The sequence below is a fragment of the Suricata suricatta genome, chromosome 16 (genome assembly GCF_006229205.1).
Source record: "Suricata suricatta isolate VVHF042 chromosome 16, meerkat_22Aug2017_6uvM2_HiC, whole genome shotgun sequence".
In the NCBI taxonomy this organism is placed as follows: Eukaryota; Metazoa; Chordata; class Mammalia; order Carnivora; family Herpestidae; genus Suricata; species Suricata suricatta.
The window spans coordinates 17,196,334-17,215,664 of record NC_043715.1 but is presented as its reverse complement, the minus strand read 5'-3'; the positions used below and the strand labels follow the sequence as shown (position 1 = coordinate 17,215,664).

General features: G+C 38.0%; 1 protein-coding gene across 6 annotated transcripts in view; it reads left to right on the top strand.

Moving 5' to 3' along the window:
* The window catches only part of NFATC3 (nuclear factor of activated T cells 3), a 130,322-nt gene that overhangs the window by 84,645 nt on the left and 26,346 nt on the right, over positions 1-19,331 (top strand). For all 6 annotated transcript variants that reach the window (XM_029926366.1, XM_029926367.1, XM_029926363.1 and 3 more), the window contains exons 7-9: positions 2,188-2,243; positions 3,290-3,416; positions 12,597-13,601. In XM_029926366.1, coding sequence (XP_029782226.1) covers positions 2,188-2,243; positions 3,290-3,416; positions 12,597-13,601 — 1,188 coding nt within the window. The remainder of the gene's footprint in view (positions 1-2,187; positions 2,244-3,289; positions 3,417-12,596; positions 13,602-19,331) is intronic.

The window sequence follows — 19,331 nt, the reverse complement described above, 5'->3', positions numbered from 1 at the left end:
TACCCCAATGTTAATAGCAGCACTGTCAACAATAGCCAAAACATGGAAAGAGTCTAAATGTCCATCACCTGATGAGTGGATCAAGAAGATGTGGTTTATATATACAATGGAGTACTACATGGCAATGAGAAAGAATGACATATGGCCATTTGTAGGAAAGTGGATGGACCTCAAGGGTGTCATGCTAAGCGGAATAAGTCAGGCAGAGAAAGACAGATACCATATGTTTGTACTCATAGGTCTAACAGGAGAACAGGAGAAACCTAATGGAGGACCAGGGGGAGGGGAAGAGGGAAAGAGAGTTAGGGAGAGAGAGGGACGCAAAACTTGAGAGACTATTAAATACTGAAAATGAACTGAGGGTTGAAGTGGGAGTGGGGAAAGAGGTGGTGGTGATGGAGTAGAGCACTTGTGGGGAAGAGCACTGGGTGTTGTATGGAAACACATTTGACAGTAAACTACTTTAAAAAAAAAAAAAGGAAAAAAAAATAAATGTTTCCCAAGGTTCTTTTCTTTTCATCATACTCCCTTACTGTAGGAAATTTCATCAGCTTGTCAAATCTGTCTATAACCACTGACATGTACTTTATTCTTTTGTTTTAATTTTTTGATTGTTTTTTTGTAAATAGGCTCCATGCCCAATGTGGGGCTTGAATTTACAAACCTGAGATTAAGAATTGCATGCTTGCTCTACCAACTGAGCCAGCTAGGCACCCCTTAACAGGCACTTTAAAGTACCTGCTGAGGGGCGCCTTGGTGGCTCAGTTGGTTTAGCGTCTTGACTTCAGCTCAGGTTATAATCTCATGGTTCATGAGTTTGAGCTCTACATTGGGTTCTCTGCTGTCAGTGCAGAGCCCAGTTCAAATCTTCTGTCCTTCTCTCTCTATACTTCCCCTCCTCTCAAAATAAACAAACATTAAAAAATTCATTTGTGCCTGAATATAATAAATATGTATGATATAATGCAGTTTTTTTATAGAATTCATTTAACCTGGAGCTATAGTTTAAAGAGCTTTTGATTTAAATTGACACATGTTCAATAGTAGCAGTTACTAGTTTCAGACGAGATTGCAGTTTGTGAATATGTAACTCCCATTCTGAAAGCACCTTTAGTAATCTCTTGATTTTTTAGTTTCCTTAATCTGTTGCTTTCCTTTCTAGACTCATTTTTTACTGCTCTCTGCCTCATACATTTTACTCCACCAACACAGCTATTTATGGTTTCCTATATCATGTATTTTCTTGGCATCTTGGCTTTGCTTACACTCATGGTCTCTATTAGGTGTAGACCACCCTTCCACTCATATCACTTGAGTACTACCTTATTTTTAAGCCTCAGTTCAAGAACTCAGGAAGCCTTCCTTATCTCATATCCTCATGTCAAGAGTATGGTAAGGACTCTGAACTCTGTCTCCTTGGCATCTCTAGAGTATACCTTTATTAGTTATTGTAACCACCACAATTTATTATAATGAACTGTTTTTATTTGCCTTTCATAGATTGAAGGTAAGAGGATCTTATCTTCACTATCTCAGTAACCCAAAGTGCCTGGCCTGTTAGGACGCGACAAATGATAATTGAACTAAGCTGGCTTTCTTTGTAGGCATAGCACTTGTCTGTAGTGTCTCTTGTATACAAGGTTAGCCATTATCTGGTTATTGGACTGGAAAATGATAGTCACAATTTAGAAATCATTGGATTGAGTCATTTCTGATGTCTTCACAGACCCGATGAAGAAGTCATGCAAGCTGTGAAGATACTTAACATGGGTTAGTCAGTGGGCAAATTCCCATGAAGTAAAAAGAATACTTTAGAATACTGAATATGAGACTGGAGTAAAAGCTTTAGTAACAGTTGGGGTTCTTCCCAGGTGACAGTTCACTTGGAATGAAGCGACAGAAAATGTGCTGGCCAGATCTTTAGGTGACACAGTCTGGAAAGCCTAGCGAATATATTCAAAGACTGTCAGTATCTAAAAAGATCTTGGCAAGCCAAGCAAACCAAGTCTTGTAGGGAGAAATTAACCTCGGGCAGCCCAAGGTCTTTCTCCCCATTTTTTCCTCATGGGTACACATTTTATTTTACACTCTTTGCCAATAAGCTTGTGATACTTAAATAATGTTAGATTTTGTTTAGTTACTTTCTGACTTGAATTACTTTTAACTGTAAATTGTTTCTTTTAATAGATGGACGACCTCAGTGGGAAGTAGAAGGGAAAATAATCCGGGAGAAATGTCAAGGGGTAAGAAATTTATTTCTTTAGAAATATTTAAGAAGCTTAGAACTTTGGATAATGCTACTTTATATTTTAGATGAAGAGTCTTTTATCTACTGAGTAATAGAAAAGTAAATTAGAAGTTTTAGAAGTTTGGATGTGAAATAGGTACTCTCTCCTTACTCTAAAATTAAAGTTTAAAAAAGATAAACAATTGGTGTCTGCCTTTTTTTGTGTATAGGAAAGGGGAAGTTACAAATGAAAGATTATTAGGAGGTTCTTACTATTATTACCAATTTATTTCTCTGAATTCAGTGAAGAAATCAAATTTAGTAAAACACATATAATGGGCAAAAAATATGGAGAGAACAAGCCCTCGGGGGTTTGTGTATTGAGCACAATCTATGCAACTTTTTAGCGTTAAGCCTTCTGGAATTCAACATTGAACACTGTGGTCCCTTCATCCTGGTTGGAATGGAGACGGAATTTTTTGTGAGGTAGAGAATAACACTTTGCACAGTGATCTCCAGAGACCTGGAGAAATTAGATTAAGGATTGCAATTGGTTTGGGCCTAAACATTTTTCACTCTGCTTATGTAAAATTATTTTTTATATGGAAATTGATTTTGTATATTGCTAGTTTAGAATATTCTGAATGAAATTTAAGGTAAGAAATTAAATTATAACACAACTCAGGAAATATTAAACCTGATTGAAAACCAGAACAGACTTCCAGTTAAGATCTGTAGTAACATGTAATATTCAGTAGTGCAGAGTATCTCACTACATGGTACATAAAACTTTTTATTTCTGCTACAACTAGAAATCCTGTTGGATGGCTAAAAGGCAGTTTCTGTTTTAATGGTTTACTTTCAAGAGTTTATCTCTGTTGAGACTAGAGTTTCATAGAGTAAATCTCCAGATGACTTACACGACCAGTTGATAATGCGTAATGATCTATGGATGGGAGACACTGGGTAGTTAAGGCTCATGAGTTGTGCTGAGTTTAGCAGGTGCATTTCATTTTTAGTTCTGAATGTAACACAATCTAAACTACTTTCCATGTTCCTTAGGCTCACATTGTCCTTGAAGTTCCTCCATATCATAACCCGGCAGTTACAGCTGCAGTGCAGGTGCACTTTTATCTGTGCAATGGCAAAAGGAAAAAAAGCCAGTCTCAACGTTTTACTTATACACCAGGTATGGAGGTTGTGATGGTTTACTATAGAGCTTGCTTTCATAATGAATAAAAAGTTGTTCAATGTAACCTGTATTAGAATGTTTACAGGAGAGTCCTTAAGAGTACAAATCCCAGCATATGCCTAATCTGTAAAGTTTGTGTTGACTTTAAATATTAGATGTGATATTAGTTGTTATTTTGTAGTTATTTATTATAAGGAAATTAGAAGATTGAATTTTGATTTTAAGTCTGTTTATCTGGAGCTACCAGAAATCCCCAGCACTACAGTCAGGCCAGGTGTTTGTGAATATGTGTGAAATTCCCTTGTGCCCGTAGCACATTGCAAGAAGGCAGTGTGTTCATCTCAGCCATTTCCAATCAGATGAAAAATCTCTCGTTAGATTTTCATTTGGCAAGTAGCCACTGTAATATACTGTGATCTGTGGGTTATATAAAGTTGATTCCAGAGTTTCTGGTTTTACAGATGTGCTCTAAAAGGAGTCTGCCATACCTCTTTCTGCAGCAGTTCAAATGCTATAACTTTCAGGTCATGGTTGTAACACATAAATATTATATACAGTAATTCATGCTGATGTTTACATAGTTATAGAACAAATATTTATAGAGGCCTTCTCTGTACTAGGTGCTGTACCAATGTGAGGCTTGAACTCACAAACCCTGATATTATGAGTTGAAGTCAGATGCTCAACTGACTGACCACCCATATGCCCCTCTTGCGAAAACTTTTAAATGCTTTATAGTAAATGAAAAACAGAAACACTTAAATTTGAGAGAGTACTGGTTATTAATGATCACTTATTTGTCATTCATATTCTTTAAAGCCTGGCTGTATTCCACTCTAAGCCTCTAAAGGCCATTTATATTCCCAGTTCTGGAAATTAATATTACTTGATCATATTAATACATTACTTGGTAATAAAATATTTCTGTTCATTTTCAAATAGAATACAACTCTTTTGAAAGATTTTGGTTAGTCATTGCAATATTTATTCCGTAAGTATTTGACGGTGCCTACTAAGTGGGCAAAACCTATCTCAGTTCCTTCTTTCATGGAAATTATAATCTAGTGAATCAATAAATTAATTACTAACAAATGCAGAATTAGAAACTAAAATAAGGACTCTAATGAAAAAGGACACAATACTGTACATAAAAATCAGAGAGGGACCCTTGCCTGGGTTAACTGGTTGAGAAACCAGTTATATATACGCACACATACACACATGTATATGTATATATATCTGTATATATATGTACACTATATGTAGCATATTTATTTTTAAATAAATAATATTGTTCTAAGCCCTTTCTGTATTTATTATTTTAATTCTCATAATTGACCTAAATACTAGGTTATTATCTTATTTTACAGATGAAGAAACTGAGTGGCTAAGTAATAGGCCCAGAATCTCACAGTCTTAGAACCACATAGCATGCATAGGCAATCTGGTTCCAGAGTCTGGGCTCCTAACTGTTAAGCTAGAGTACATCTCAGGTTTGTTCATTTATTTAGCAAACATAAAGAGAGCCTTTATAAAGTATGTGCCAGGTGCTATTCTAAGTAGTTTATACATAATAACTAATTTATCCTCTCATAATCCTGTAAAGTAAGTAATAGTTCCCTCTCCATTTTGCAAATAAGTGAGCCACGGTCACACAGCTAGTAAGTGGCAGAGGTGAGCTTTGAATTCAGGCCATCTGGCTGTAGAGGGAAAACTTTCCAAATAAAGATAGCAGCATATGTGAAGGTCTTGTGGTTGGTTGGATAATGGAGTATTAAAAGAGTTGTAAGAGGGGCACCTGGGTGGCTCAGTCGGTTAAACCTCCGACTTCGGCTCAGGTCAGATCTCACGTTCGTGGGTTCGAGCCCCGCGTCAGGCTCTATGCTAACAGCTAGCTCAGAGCCTGGAGCCTGCTTCTGATTCTGTGTCTCCTTCTCTCTCTGCCCCTCCTCCTCTCTTGCTCTGTCTCTCTGTATCAAAAATAAAAAATAAAAACATTTTAAAAGAGTTGTAAGAAATGAGCTTTAACAGAGAGGTGACATGATCAACTTTGTATTTCAGAAATCATTGTCGGGGCACCTGACTGGCTCAGTTGGTAGAGCATGTGATTCTTGATCTCAGGGTTGTGAGTTTGAGCTGCACATTGGGTGTGGAGCCTACTTTAAAATAAAATAATTTTCCTTACAATATATGAATGTATCAAATTAAAATGGTATACACCTTAAATTTTATGCAATGTTGCATATCAAATACATTCAATTTAAAAAAGTTAAAAATAGGGGTGCCTGGGTAGCTCAGTTGAGTATCTGATTCTTGACTTTCGCTTAAGTCATAATCTCACAATTTCTGAGTTCAAGCCCCACATCAAGCTGTATACGGACAGTGCAAAGCCTGCTTGGAATTTTCACTCCCCTTCTCTCTCTGTGCCTCTCTCTCTCTCTCTAAATAAATAAATAAACTTAAAAAAAAATAGGGGTGCCTGGGTGGTTCAGTTGGTTGAGCGTCTTGACTTTGGCTCATGTCATGATCTTATAGTTTGTGATTTGAGCTCCATGTTGGGCTCTGTGCTGACAGCATGGAGCCTAGAACCTGCTTCGAGTTCTGTGTTGCCCTCTCTCTCTGCCCCTCCCCTGCTCATTCTCTCTCTCCGAAAATAAAGAAACATTAAAGAAACTTAAAAATAAATTAAAAATTAAAAATTATTTCCCTCATATTTCTTCTGTTTTCTTTTAAGGTATCACTGACCAGTTTAATCTTTTCTCAAATTACTAACTGTGGAGAGTGAGATTTGTATGACAGAGACCCAAAAAGGTTAAAAATATGCTTCAGAGAGCTAGAGTGTTTTTGAATATACAGAAAAGACAGCATTAATGGTAATAAAAAATATCAGGTTTCTGAGAACGGTGGGAAAGAATATAATTTCAAATAAAAAGTTGAATGGGCCTTAGTTGGGAGAAGGAAAAGGAGGGAAGGGAAAGATGAAAAAGATGGATGTATATTAGGCAGGTTTGTAAATTAATAGTGGAGAGTTTAGGGAGTTTCCAAACAATAGCATTGACTTTTTTTCTTTAAAGAATGACAGTTGTGAGTAGAGAGAATTGTGGGTGATTTGGCAGTTTGGAGAATGTGGTCAAGTTTGAAATAGTTGTAAAGAAAGGGAGGAGTACGTTACCACAGAAATATAACAAGATTCTAGGCATTATCAGAGAGTACCTTTGATATTGATATTCATGAATTTATAAATATTAATTAGCCCTGCTGTGTAACTTTCTTAAGCAGCACTCAGATTCTTTAGGGCAGGTAGTAAAATATGAATAGTGGGGTTCTTCCAGGATGATATTTATTTAAAGACATACAGTCCAAGAATTTTATCAAATGCTGTGGAGACGAGAGACTGTAGAATCTAACCTGAATAAGAATGGAGACGGCTTCTGGGATTGTTAAAACAAAACAAAAAATGGCAGAGAAGTGCCTGGGTGGCTCAGTCAGTTAAGCATCAGGCGTCAGCGCAGATCATGATCTCACAGTTCGTGGGTTCGAGCCCCGCGTCAAGCTCTTTGCTGACAGCTCAGAGCCTGGAGCCTCCTTTGGATTTTATGTCTCCCTCTCTCTCTGCTCCTCCCCTGCTCTCGCGCTCTCTTTCTCTCTAAAAAATAAATGAAAGTTAAAAAAAAAAGGCAGTAAGGATAACTGAATAGAGGTTTTGATTGCTACCATCATAGTGGTAGTAATTGAACAGGCAAAGGAGAGAATATAATGCCCTTACATTATCAGCTCATGAGTTGAGAGGACAACATAAAGGCTGAGTCCTGGAGGGCATTATATATGAGAATGGAAATCAGTGTGGCCCCAGAATGCAGAAAGAATATTGGATTGGACCACACCTGTCATCACTTGGCTTATGATTGACAAAATATAAATCAGGTGGCACACACTAACAGAAGAAGAATAGATTCAAGAAGTATTTGCACAGTCTTGGTTCTGGTTGATTACTATCTTTTCTCTGTAGCATTTGGCTTTTTATTTTTCTCTAAAGTGAAATTCAGAATAAAATATTTACGAAAGCAAATATATTACTGTGAATTTATTATTTTTTAATTTTTTTAATGTTTATTTTTGAGAGAGTGAGAGAGACAGAGTGTGAGTAGGGGAGGGTCAGAGACAGAGGGAGACACAGAATCTGAAGCAGGCTCCAGGCTCCAAACTGTCAGCACAGAGCCTGATGCAGGTCTCAAACCCACGGACCATGAGATCATGATCTAAGCCAAAGTTGGCCGCTTAACCAACTGAGCCACCCAGGCTCCCCTGTGAATTTATTTTTTAAAACAGACAAGTTGAAAATATAATTTCAAACACCCAAAATTGTCTTCTACTTTGAAGCTTATTCTGTCCTAGATCCTTTCGATCCATTTATAGACATAAATTAAGATAAAAATGGGACCAAAATATATACAGTAAACTAATTTTGTAACCTAAACATTTTTATTGACCAGGTAGAGTTTTATAGAATTTTAATAGCTTCTTATTGTCTAGTTTGTGATATTTATATTAGAGTTAGGTTTGTCTTATTAATTTGTATGAACTATTTATATTAAAGATTTTCACCTTTGTGACAATTCTTTTAAATTTTACTTATAAAAATTTTAGATATTGAGAAGTTGCTTCTTTATTATTCAAGGATTTGTCCATTTGTTACTTTTTTGACAACCCCCTAGGAGTAGGAATCTGACCACTATAAACATCCAATGAAAGAATAATCCTTTGCAAGTGGCTACTTGTTCTGAGTTTTTTGTTTTAACTTTTATTATTGAAGTATAGTTGATGTACGATACTATGTCACTTTCAGGTGTAATTTGTATTTTTTATTAAAATCATTTTTTTAATGATCATTTATTTTCCGAGAGAGAGAACATGCACGCATATTCCCCTCCCCCCTCCCCACGCACAGACAAGTAGGGGAGGGGCAGAGACAAGAGGGTGGACAGAAGATCCAAAGTGGGCTCCAGTGCGGGGCTCGAAGTCATGAACCATGAGATCATGGCCTGAGTTGAAGTCAGATGCTTAGCCAACTAAGCCTCCCAGGTGCCCCTATGATAACTTTTTTAAAATTAGAAATTACATTTAGTGGGGCACCTGGGTGGCTCAGTTGGTGAGCATCTGACTTGATTTCGGCTCAGCCTATCTTTGTTTTTTGTTTTTTTATTTTTTTTAATGTTTTTTGTTTATTTTTGAGAGACAGAGAGACAGTTTGTGCAGGGGAGGGTCAGAGAGAGAGGGTGATAAAGAACCTGAAGCAGACTCCAAGCTCTGAGCCCTGGGGCTCAGACACGGGGCTTGAACCCACAAACAGTGAGATAATGACCTGAGCTGAAGTCGGGTATTCAACCGACTGAGCCACCCAGGCACCCCACGGAGCCTGTCTTTGGATTCTGTGTCTCCCTCTTTTTCTGTCCCTCCTGCTCATGCTGTCTCTGTTTCTCTCTCTCTCAAAAATAAATAAAACATAGAAAAAAGTTTAAAAAAAATTTTAAGATATTTTTTAAGTTTATTTATTCTGTGTGTGAGAGAGAGGGAGAGAATCCCAAGCAAGCTCCACACCATCAGCACAGAGCCCAACACTGTGCTCAATCCCACAAACTATAAAATTATGACCTGAGCTGAAGCCATGAGTCAGCCGCTAAACTGAGTGAGCCACCCAGTCACCCCAGAACTATTTTAATTCTTTCTTACTTCCATTTTCTCAAATTGAGAGCATGCTTTTTGTTAAGAGACTTGTACTTGACGGGCTTGGTAAATGGTCAGATGAGGTTTGACCACGCTTTGGTTATCTCATTGTTATTTTCTTTTGACATAAAATGAAGTACTTATAGTTTAGTGAAGATCATGAAAATTTTAATTATGTTAGTTTAACTCATACAAAGTTGGAACAATGAGATGTGAAGCTAGGAAAATTATTTTTAAATGAGTTATATAGCTTCAATAAGAGTTGGATAAAGTAGATAACTTTTAGAAGAGTGGACTGGGAGTATTGCCCAAGAGAAACAATGAAATCTATTGTTTTGACTTACAAAAAATTAATGGTTCTTTTCTGTTTTGATAAACATATTACATAAATAAGCAAAATACATTGATTTCTATGTTAAGCAGTACTTTCATCAGGTAGATTCATCTTAACTCCTGGATCTGCTACTTTTTTTGATGTGATCAAAGATGGGGGAGACTGGTTGGCTCAGTTGGTTAAGCTTCCGACTTCAGCACAGGTCATGAATCGTGAGATTCATGTGTTGGGCTCTGTGCTGACAGCTAGCTCAGAGCCTGGAGGCTGCTTTGGATTCTGTATCTCCCTCCCTCTCTGACCTTCCCCTGCTCACAGTCTCTGTCTCTCAAAACTAAAAAAAAAAAGATAGTGGTTAGTGTTCATAGCCCCTGCTTGTGTGATGGAATGGTGAACTGTAAATCTTACTTTGTAATACAGTATAGTGCAGTGATTAAAAGCATGGACTTTGATGGCAGAAAAACCTGCATTCAGGTCCTTGTGATACCACTCTGAGATTTAGTGGACATTAGGAGAATTTAATCTCCTCTTCAGTATACTCATCTTTAAGGCAGGGGTAATAATAATAATCCCTGCCTCTTAAAAGTTGTTTTGAAGTAAATTAGGACTTTTGAGTACAAATGACAAAAACTCAATTCAAGCTAGCTTAAAAAACATTTCATTGGCTCATGTAACTGGACAATTAATTGGAATGCTGGCTTTAGACATGCTTTTAGCTCAGGCAGTGTGGTCTCAGGGCCTAGGCTTTCTCTTCTTCCTAACACTGCTTTCTTTTCTGTTGGCTTTGCTCTGGGGCAGGCTTTCCTCACATGGCATCTCTGGGTTTGTTTCATCTTCATAATTAGTAACCTAGAGAAGAGAGCTGGTACCTTCCCCCACCCACCACACTTCCATCTGGATAAGTCCTGGGGTCACACTCAAGTCTGTTGTTTTTTCATTTTTCAGGGGTTTTTATGAATTTTGGATATTAAGCTGTTTACAGAAATATTATTTCCAAGTAGATTTTCCATTCTGTGGGTTATCTTTTCTTTGTCTTGATAGTGTCTTGTCATGGTCCGAAGTTTTTAATTTTCATGAAATCCAATTTATCTATTTTTGTTTTGTTGTCTGTATGTTCAGGGTATGTAATTCTTAAGAAACCATTGCCAAATCCAATGTCATGAAGCGTTTGCCCTTTTTTTCCTAAGAATTTTATAGTTTTTGCTGTTATGTTTAGGTTTTTGATCCACTTGAGTTAATTTTTATATATGATTATCAGAAAGGGTTCCATTTCATTATTTTGAATGTGATGTCTCGTTGTCCCAGTACCATTCATTGAAGAGACTGCTTATGTCAGGGTTTGCTTTTGGGCTCTCTATTGCGTTGGTCTTCATGTCTGTCCTTTTGCCAGTATCACTTGGTTTTTATTACTGTAGCTTTGTATAAGTTTTGAAATTAGGAAGTGTGAATCCTCTGTTCTTTTTCAAGAGTGTTTTGACTATTTGGAGTGCCTTGGAATTTGGTATGAATTTTTGGATTAGTCTTTTTCTATAAAAAACATAGTTGGGATTTTATTGACTCTGAAAATTGTTTTGGAGAGTGTTGTGTCCTTAGAGTTTAATTAAGACTTTCAATCCATGAAATACCCAGGGTATCTTTCCATGTGTTTAGGTCTTCCTTCATTTCTTTCGCAGTGTTTTATAGTTTTCAGTATGTAAGTTTTGCCTACCTTCGTCAAATTTATTCTTTAGTATTTTATTTTCTTGTTTTCTTAATTTCCTTTTGAGATTATTTATTGCTAGCCTATAAAAATTCAGCTGATTTCTATATGTTGACTTTGTGTCTTGCAACTTTGTTGAATTTGTTTACCAGCTCTTGACAGTTTTTTGGTGCATCTCAGTACTTTTTTGATCGCTCATTATTTCTCTTGTAATATGTATCTCATGATGGTTGAGGATAAAATGAAGTACATATGAGGTGCATCAGATGTGGCACACATGAAAACCATTGTACACTAGAAGCTCTAGGAGTATATAGATTTGTGATCTATGGTATATGATGATGTAATATGCATAAAAACAGTAGACTGGTAAGTTTTAGATCAGAGATTGTAAATTCAAGGCCTTTATTAGGCCATAGAGTTTGGGGGGTTTAAAAACTCATTTATTTTTTTTAATATTTATTAATTTAAAAATTTTTAATGTTTATTTATTTTTGAGGGAAAGAGAGAGACAGGGCATGAGTGGGGGAGGGGCAGAGAGAGAAGGAGTCACAGAATCTGAAGCAGGCTCCAGGCTCTGAGCTGTCAGCACAGAGCCTGACACAGGGCTCAAGCCCACATACTGTGAGATATGACCTGAGCCAATGTCAGATGCTTAACCAACTGAGCCACCCAGGCACCCCTGTTTATTTATTTCGAGAGAGAGAAGGGTGAGCATGGGAGGAGCAGAGAAAGTCCCAAACAAGGGCCCTGATGCAGGGCTCAATCTCACAAATTCATCAGGTGAGATGACCTGAGCCAAAATCAAGAGTCAACCAATTGAGTAACCCAGGCACCCCATAAAAATCATTTATTTTTAAATAGATAATGTATATACCTGGTTAAAAACATTCAAAAGACACAAAAACTTACATAGTAAAACGTAAATCTGCCTCTTGTTCTTATTCCCTAGTCACCTAGTTTTATTCCCAGCAGTAAACGCAGCAGTTACCAGTTTTGTGTATAGTACCTATATAAGCAAAAACATGTGTACACATACATATGTGTATACACACTCACACACACACACAGACACACACACACACACACACTCTTTTATAAGAATTGTGATTTGTACACAGTGTTCTGCGGCTTACTTTTTTTTTGTTACTTAAGAACATATTAGAGATCTTTCCACATCTGTTCATAAAGTTCTATGAGGTATTATTTTTTTAACTTGAATACTTTTAGAAAAAGAACCACTCTCCGACGTCTTATGCTTGCTGACTTCACATATTTTACATTATTTGCCTTTTCTGAAGTATTTGAATTTTTAACCTGTGACCTGGATGCATGCTACAGTTAGGTAGCCTAGAATGAAGTCTTTTGATAATCATTGTATGTAAATATGTAATAGCATTTTCTTTAATCATTTTCTTTTTAGTTTTGATGAAGCAAGAACACAAAGAAGAGGTCGACTTGTCTTCAGTTCCGTCATTGTCTGTGCCTCATCCTGCCCAGTCTCAGAGGCCTTCTTCAGACGCAGGACACCCACATGACAGTGTACTGTCAACACAGAGAAGCTTGGTTTGTCCCATCCAGCAAACATATGCATCCATGGTAACTTCATCTCATCTGCCCCATTTGCAGTGTAGAGATGAAAGCACTGGTAAAGAACAGCATATGTTACCTTCTTCAGTCATGCACCAGCCTTTTCAAGTCACACCAACACCTCCTGTGGGGTCTTCCTATCAGCCTATGCAAACTAATGTGTACAACGGACCAACTTGTCTTCCAGTTAATGCTGCCTCTAGTCAAGAATTTGATCCGGTTTTGTTTCCGCAGGATGCAGCTCTTCCTTCTTTAATAAATCTTGGCTGTCAACCACCATCATCCATACCTTTTCATTCGTCAAATTCAGGCCCAACAGGACATCTCTTAGCCCACACACCTCATTCAGTGCAGACCCTGCCTCATCTGCAGTCAATGGGATACCATTGTTCAAACACAGGACAAAGATCTCTTTCTTCTCCAGGGGCCGACCAGGTCGCAGGCCAGCCTTCCCCTCAGTTACAGCCCATTACATATGGTCCTTCACATTCAGGGTCTGGTACAACAGCTTCCCCAGTAGCCTCTCATTCCCTGGCTAGTTCACCACTTTCTGGGCCACCATCTCCTCAGCTACAGCCTATGCCTTACCAATCTCTTAGCTCAGGAACTGCCTCATCGCCATCTCTAGCCACCAGAATGCATTCTGGACAGCACTCAACTCAAGCACAAAGTACAGGCCAGGGAGGGCTTTCTGCATCTTCATCTTTAATATGTCACAGTTTGTGTGATCCAGTTTCATTTCCACCTGATGAGGCAACTGTGAACATTAAGCCTGAACCTGAAGAGCAAGAACCTAACTTTTCAACAATTGGTCTGCAGGACATCACTTTAGATGATGGTAAGTTCATCTTTATGTTCTTCAAGCAGTGAAGATCCAGGAACTTTCTTCTCTGATAGTCAAAAAAAAAGTGACCATGGATTGCTTATTGGCTTATGGCCTATGGTTGGGCTTTTTTTTTTTTTTTTAAATAGTTGTTGTTACTATAAATATGTTATTTAATATGTCAATTAAATACTTTGAGAATAGACGTGAAAATTTATACTTTGAAGTCTATTTTACCACTAATACCTATTGTAAAGGATGAGACATTGGATGACAGTCCCTACCCATTTGTGATGGAACTAAGGACATGAGATTTATTGAGCATCTCTTCTTTTAGAACATATAGTTAGTTGGTCACAGTGTATGGAGAATGGAATTCAGTAAATATTGCTAAATGCCATCTATTTGGAAAGCACCAAGTTAGATGCTGGGAATACTAGGAATATGTTTATGTAAAGTTCCTGTTCTCGAGACATAAGTAAAGGAGCTGCTGCTCTGTGGCTCTGCCAGCTTGCTCAGTCAAATAGTGGTGATGGTACAAGACCAGCCTGGCTGGCTGTAGCTGGTACAGCTGTTGGCACCAGGATAAAAAGAAGCTATTTATATAAATGTAGCAAGTTGGTATATAGACCTCTGTTTTTAAATTAGAGAACAAACTCTAGAGTATTAATTATTTCAATAATTGAAAATTCTCCAAGATAGGATTTTCAGGTAATAACTTAGAGTTTATTCTTGGCTCTGTCATTTATGTGATAGTGAAATTTTGTCTAAATAGGAATTTAGTGAAAGCCACCTGTACTGTAAGTGTTGTTCATTATGAAAATTCTAACAATTCTAAAAACATGGATATAGAAGTTCTCTCTCTGAATCTGCACTTTTCTATATAGAAAACGAATTCCACATTAGCCATCTCTTTTACACATCTGGAGAAGCTGAGTTTACTACTTAGTTGCAAAGCTGGTATTAAATCCCAAATTCCAAACATAAAGGGAAAGACGGGTAAATAATATGCGGCATCCCCATTTGCACGGCTTCCACCAAATCAGTGCATGACTGACTTTACAGCACAGTGGATCTGGGTCACTTACAACCAAGATCTAAAAACACATTAGGAGATCATCTGAGAAATGTGACAAATTTCATAAGAAGGATTCAGCAATAGGGTGATTGGCTGGCTCAGTCAGTAGAGCAGGTGACTCTTGATCTTGGGGTTGTGAGTTTGAGCCCCGTGTCAGACCTAGAGCTTACTTAAAAAAAAGAAGAAGAAGGAGTCAGCAAAGGTTCCCTAAGGAGATGACATTTGAGCCAAGTCTTAGCGAATGAGTGTATGTTTTCAGTAAATGAGTATCAGAGAGCAAATCAGACAACATAAGAAGAAACAGCTGTGTCTGGGAAAGCATGAATATCAGTAGCTAGAGGGCAAATGGCATAGTACAAGATGGCTTTTAAAGCCACAAGGGGATGTGCCAGGTAATTTGTGTGTAAACATAAGATACAGTTGACCCTTGAACAACTTGGGGGTTAGAGGCATCTACCCTCGCTCAGTCAAAATACCCACATATAACTGTTGATTCCCCAAAAACTTAACTCTACTGAATTAACAAAACAGATTTGAAATAACTAAAGGATTTTCAGTAATACTCTACTGTTGATGGAAAGCCTTACTGATAACTTAAACAGTTAACATGTACTAGTATGTTATATAAGTTTATTATATTATATTTATTATATTCTTATGGTAAAGTAAGGTAGAGAAAAGAAAGTGTTGTTATGAAAATCATAAAGAAGAGGGGCACCTGGGTGGCTCACTTGGTTGGGCATCCAACTTCGGCTCAGGTCATGATCTCACAGTTGGTAAGTTCAAGACCTACCTCGGGCTCTGTGCTGACAGCTCAGAGCCGGGAGCCTGCTCTGGATTCTGTATCCCTCTCTCCCTCTGCCCCTTCCCGGCTTACATGCTGTGTGTGTGTGTCTCCCTCTCTCTCACTCTCAAAAATAAATAAACATTAAAAAAAGGAAAAAAGAAAATCATAAGGAAGAGGAAATAACATTTACAGTTCTGTGCTGTGAAAAATCCACATGTAAGTGGATGCTTGTAATTCAAACCTGTGTTATTCAAGAGTCAACTATGTATGTGTAAACTCAGGTAACACTTACAATTTGAATAATATTTTCCTATCCATTATTTCATTTGCTCTTTATTAATCCTGTCTCTGACCTAGATAGTGATCATTTAAAGAATTGGGTTTTCTAAAGGTCACACAACTGTTAAGTAGGAGCTGAGACTGGAATCCGATCTGAATTTTCAGTCTGGTCTTTTTCTTGCAGCACTATAGCTGCCTCCCAGCAACAGCAGGCTGCAGTCGTTAGAACTCTACTGAAGAAGGTCCCTCACGAGATTTATTTAATTCCCAGAGGAAAGTGTGTGCAGAACTTCACTACATGAACACATTCACAATTGTATCTGATCTGTCACAGTTGTATTGGGAGTACTTGAAGGTTTTTTATATTAGTGTCTTGCTGTTCTTATTCTGCACAGCTGGTGTGTCACTGCATACTTAATAACGATGAACACCAGGTAGAGAGGAGGCTTCCACTTTGATGCAAAACAGATTTGAAATAACTAAAGGATTTTCAGATAAACATAGGCTTTTTAAAAATGTTACCTATTGGGGTGCCTGAGTGGCCTAGTCAGTAAAGCATCCAACTTCAGCTCAGGTCATGATCTCATGGTTTGTGGGTTCGGGCCCCATGTTGGGCTCTGCGCTGACAGCCTGGAGCCTGTTTCCAATTCTGTGTCTCCCTCTCTCTATCCCTCCCCCACTCGTGATCTCTCTCTCTCTCTCTCTTTCTCTCTCCCTCCCTCCCTCTCTCTCTCTCTTTTTCTCTCTCTCTCCCTCTCTCTCTCTCTCTCTCTCTGTCTCAGAAATAAATAAACATTAAAAAAAATTTTAATGTTACCTATTTATTCTTTTAGCAGTTTTAAACTATTCATAGTGCTTTTAAGGTGTATATTTAGAATTCCTGAAACAAAGGTTGAGACCTTAAGTGATAACTTGTCACCCATTTGTGATGGAATGGAAGACATGAGATTCATTAAGCACATCTCAAAGTGTATTCTAGCTCATTTTCTTTCCAAATGAGAACTTTTCTTCCAAAAAAGGACAAAGATGGTAGAACTTGGTCTACAGATTGAGTGATATTTTGGGGGCAACAAATTGGAACCTTCTAGAAAGGTTTTGTAAAAATTTTATTTCACCTTTTGAATATGTGAAAATGTGTTGCCGATGAGGCCTATGAGGGCAGGTATAAATAAACTTCATTTTTGCTTCATTCATTGTATAGACCACACAATCAAAAAAAGTTCCCAGATTGCAGCCTTACAGAGGATGAAGACTGACTATTGAATTCTTTTCTTTGCCACCTATCTTGAGACTTGATAGAACCTCAGTGGTGCTAGCAGTAATTAAAGGGGGCAAGGATGAAAATGCAGTCCTGGCCACCTTCGATTATCAGATGCATGATATTTGCCAATTAACTCGTTGATAGTTATTTTGATTTGCCTTTGGAAGTAAAATTCTAGGTACTTAAAAAATCCTCCAAGGGTGCCTGGGTGGCTCAGTCCTTTGAGCATCGACTTCCTCTCTGGTCATGATCTCACGGTTCATGAGTTCTCACTCCACCCTTCCCCCACTCACGCTCTTTCAAAAATAAACATTAAAAAAAAAGTTTCCTATTAAAAAGTGTGCTCTCTACATCTATAAAATTATCAGTGAGTTTTTACTCATGTGTTACAGTTAGTACGCCTGGAGCTGTAGTTTTTCCTAAACCTTCCTGTGCATTACAGTGTGTATGTCCTGGTCTTTGGACCAAATGATACACATTAGAACAGTACAGAAATATAGAAATTGTCACAGCTGTGTTTTAGGCATTAATTAAGATAGTATTGTTAAACTAGACTGTCTTTGACCTTTAAATAGAGGCCCATTTAATTTGTGGTTGAACTGAATCCTGTTATAGCTTTCCATTAGTCCCTCAGTTCCCACTTGTCCTCCTTTGTTCACAGACTAACAGAGCTGCAGCTGCAGCTTTTCAGCAGAGGAGGCTACATGTTAAATATAGCCTGACCTACTGCTGTGGTGAAAACTGACACTGCCACTTGCAGGCTCTGTGCAGTAACTTGCTGATCCTAAATGTAGGACAGTTACTAATTCGACTGTAAACAGGAACTCCAGACATGACCTCAGATACTGCAGTTCTGTATGTAAGTGACAAGCAGAAGTGCCTACTTTGAAGTAGCAAGGGAATGAGAAACACAGGATTAAGGATGGGGAAAGCAAGAGGCTGGTATGGAGGGGCAGAGGTAAATATTATTATTGTCAGTGTTCTCTTCTACCTGCTGACATTAGTTTCACTGCTGTTTATTGTATTTAAGTAAAATGAAATAAAGCCATGCATACAGTGGTGAGAATGGGTCACAAATGAGGTATTTAATGACTTTGGGGCCCTGATAAAAGGAGGTAGAAAGTACTGAACTTTCTTCCTTAACTGGGACTCTGGGTGACTCATGAGTCCTCTTCTAAGAAGCATACCTGTACTGCTGAGCATCAAACATATTTATGATGAATAATTCCAGAGGTAGGAAAGTCCCATAAATAATGCCCAGGTAGGCTTTGGATAGTGACTCATACAGAACAGACCATGATGGGGTCAGGACCTTAGGCACAGCCCCTCTTAGACATATAATAAGAAAGTTTAATTTCAGAACCAGTGAAGCAACTGCAAGCATTTGAGAAGATCTTTTTATTTCTTATATCAAGTGTGTCTATGTATCTCCACAGACACAAATTAATTGTACTCCATCCGAACAAGAATTTTTCTTTGAATCAGCTTGACACTGAAATTTATAAACAAAAACCCAAGAGAGGCTACCACTAAATAAGTGGCATATATCACAGCATATCAAAAGACTTCAAAAGGATGCCTGGATGGCTCAGTCAGTTGAGCATCTAACTCTTGATTTTGGCTCATACTGTGATCTCAGGGTTATGGGATCAAGCCTCAAGTTGGGTTCTGCATTGAGTGCAGAGCCTGCTTAAGATTTTCTCTCATTCTGTCTATCTTCTTCCCTCTGCCCCTCTCGCCTACTCACATTTTCTCTCTAAAATAAAAAATAAAAAACTTTTCAAAAGAAGTTAGCTTTAAGAACTATATGTAAAAATAATGGGGGACAGGGGCGCCTGGGTGGCTCAGTCGATTAAGCGTCCAACTTCAGCTCAGGTCATTATCTCACAGTTTGTGGATTCAAGCCCCGCATCGGGCTCTGTGCTTACAGCTCAGAGCCTGGAACCTGCTTCTGATTCTGTGTGTCCCCGTCTCTCTCTGCCCCTTCCATGCTCATGATCTGTCTCTCAAAAATAAATAAATGTTTAAAAAAATTATTTTAAGGAAATAATGAAGGACATCTGGGGGGTCAGTTGGCTAAGCGTCTGACTTTGGCTTCAGTCATGATATCATGGTTCATGAGTTCTAGCCCTTCATTAGGCTCTCTGCTGTCAGCACAGAGCCCACTTTAAATCCTCTGTCCTCTTCTCTCTGTCTCTCCCCCACTTGCGCTCCCATTCTTTCTCAAAAATAAATACACTGAAAAAATTAATTTTAGTTAACTATTTCTTGATGATAAGTTTTTGAGCTCTTTGGTAGGCCGTTTGCTAGTATGGTAGTAGTTCATTAGTTCTTACCAGC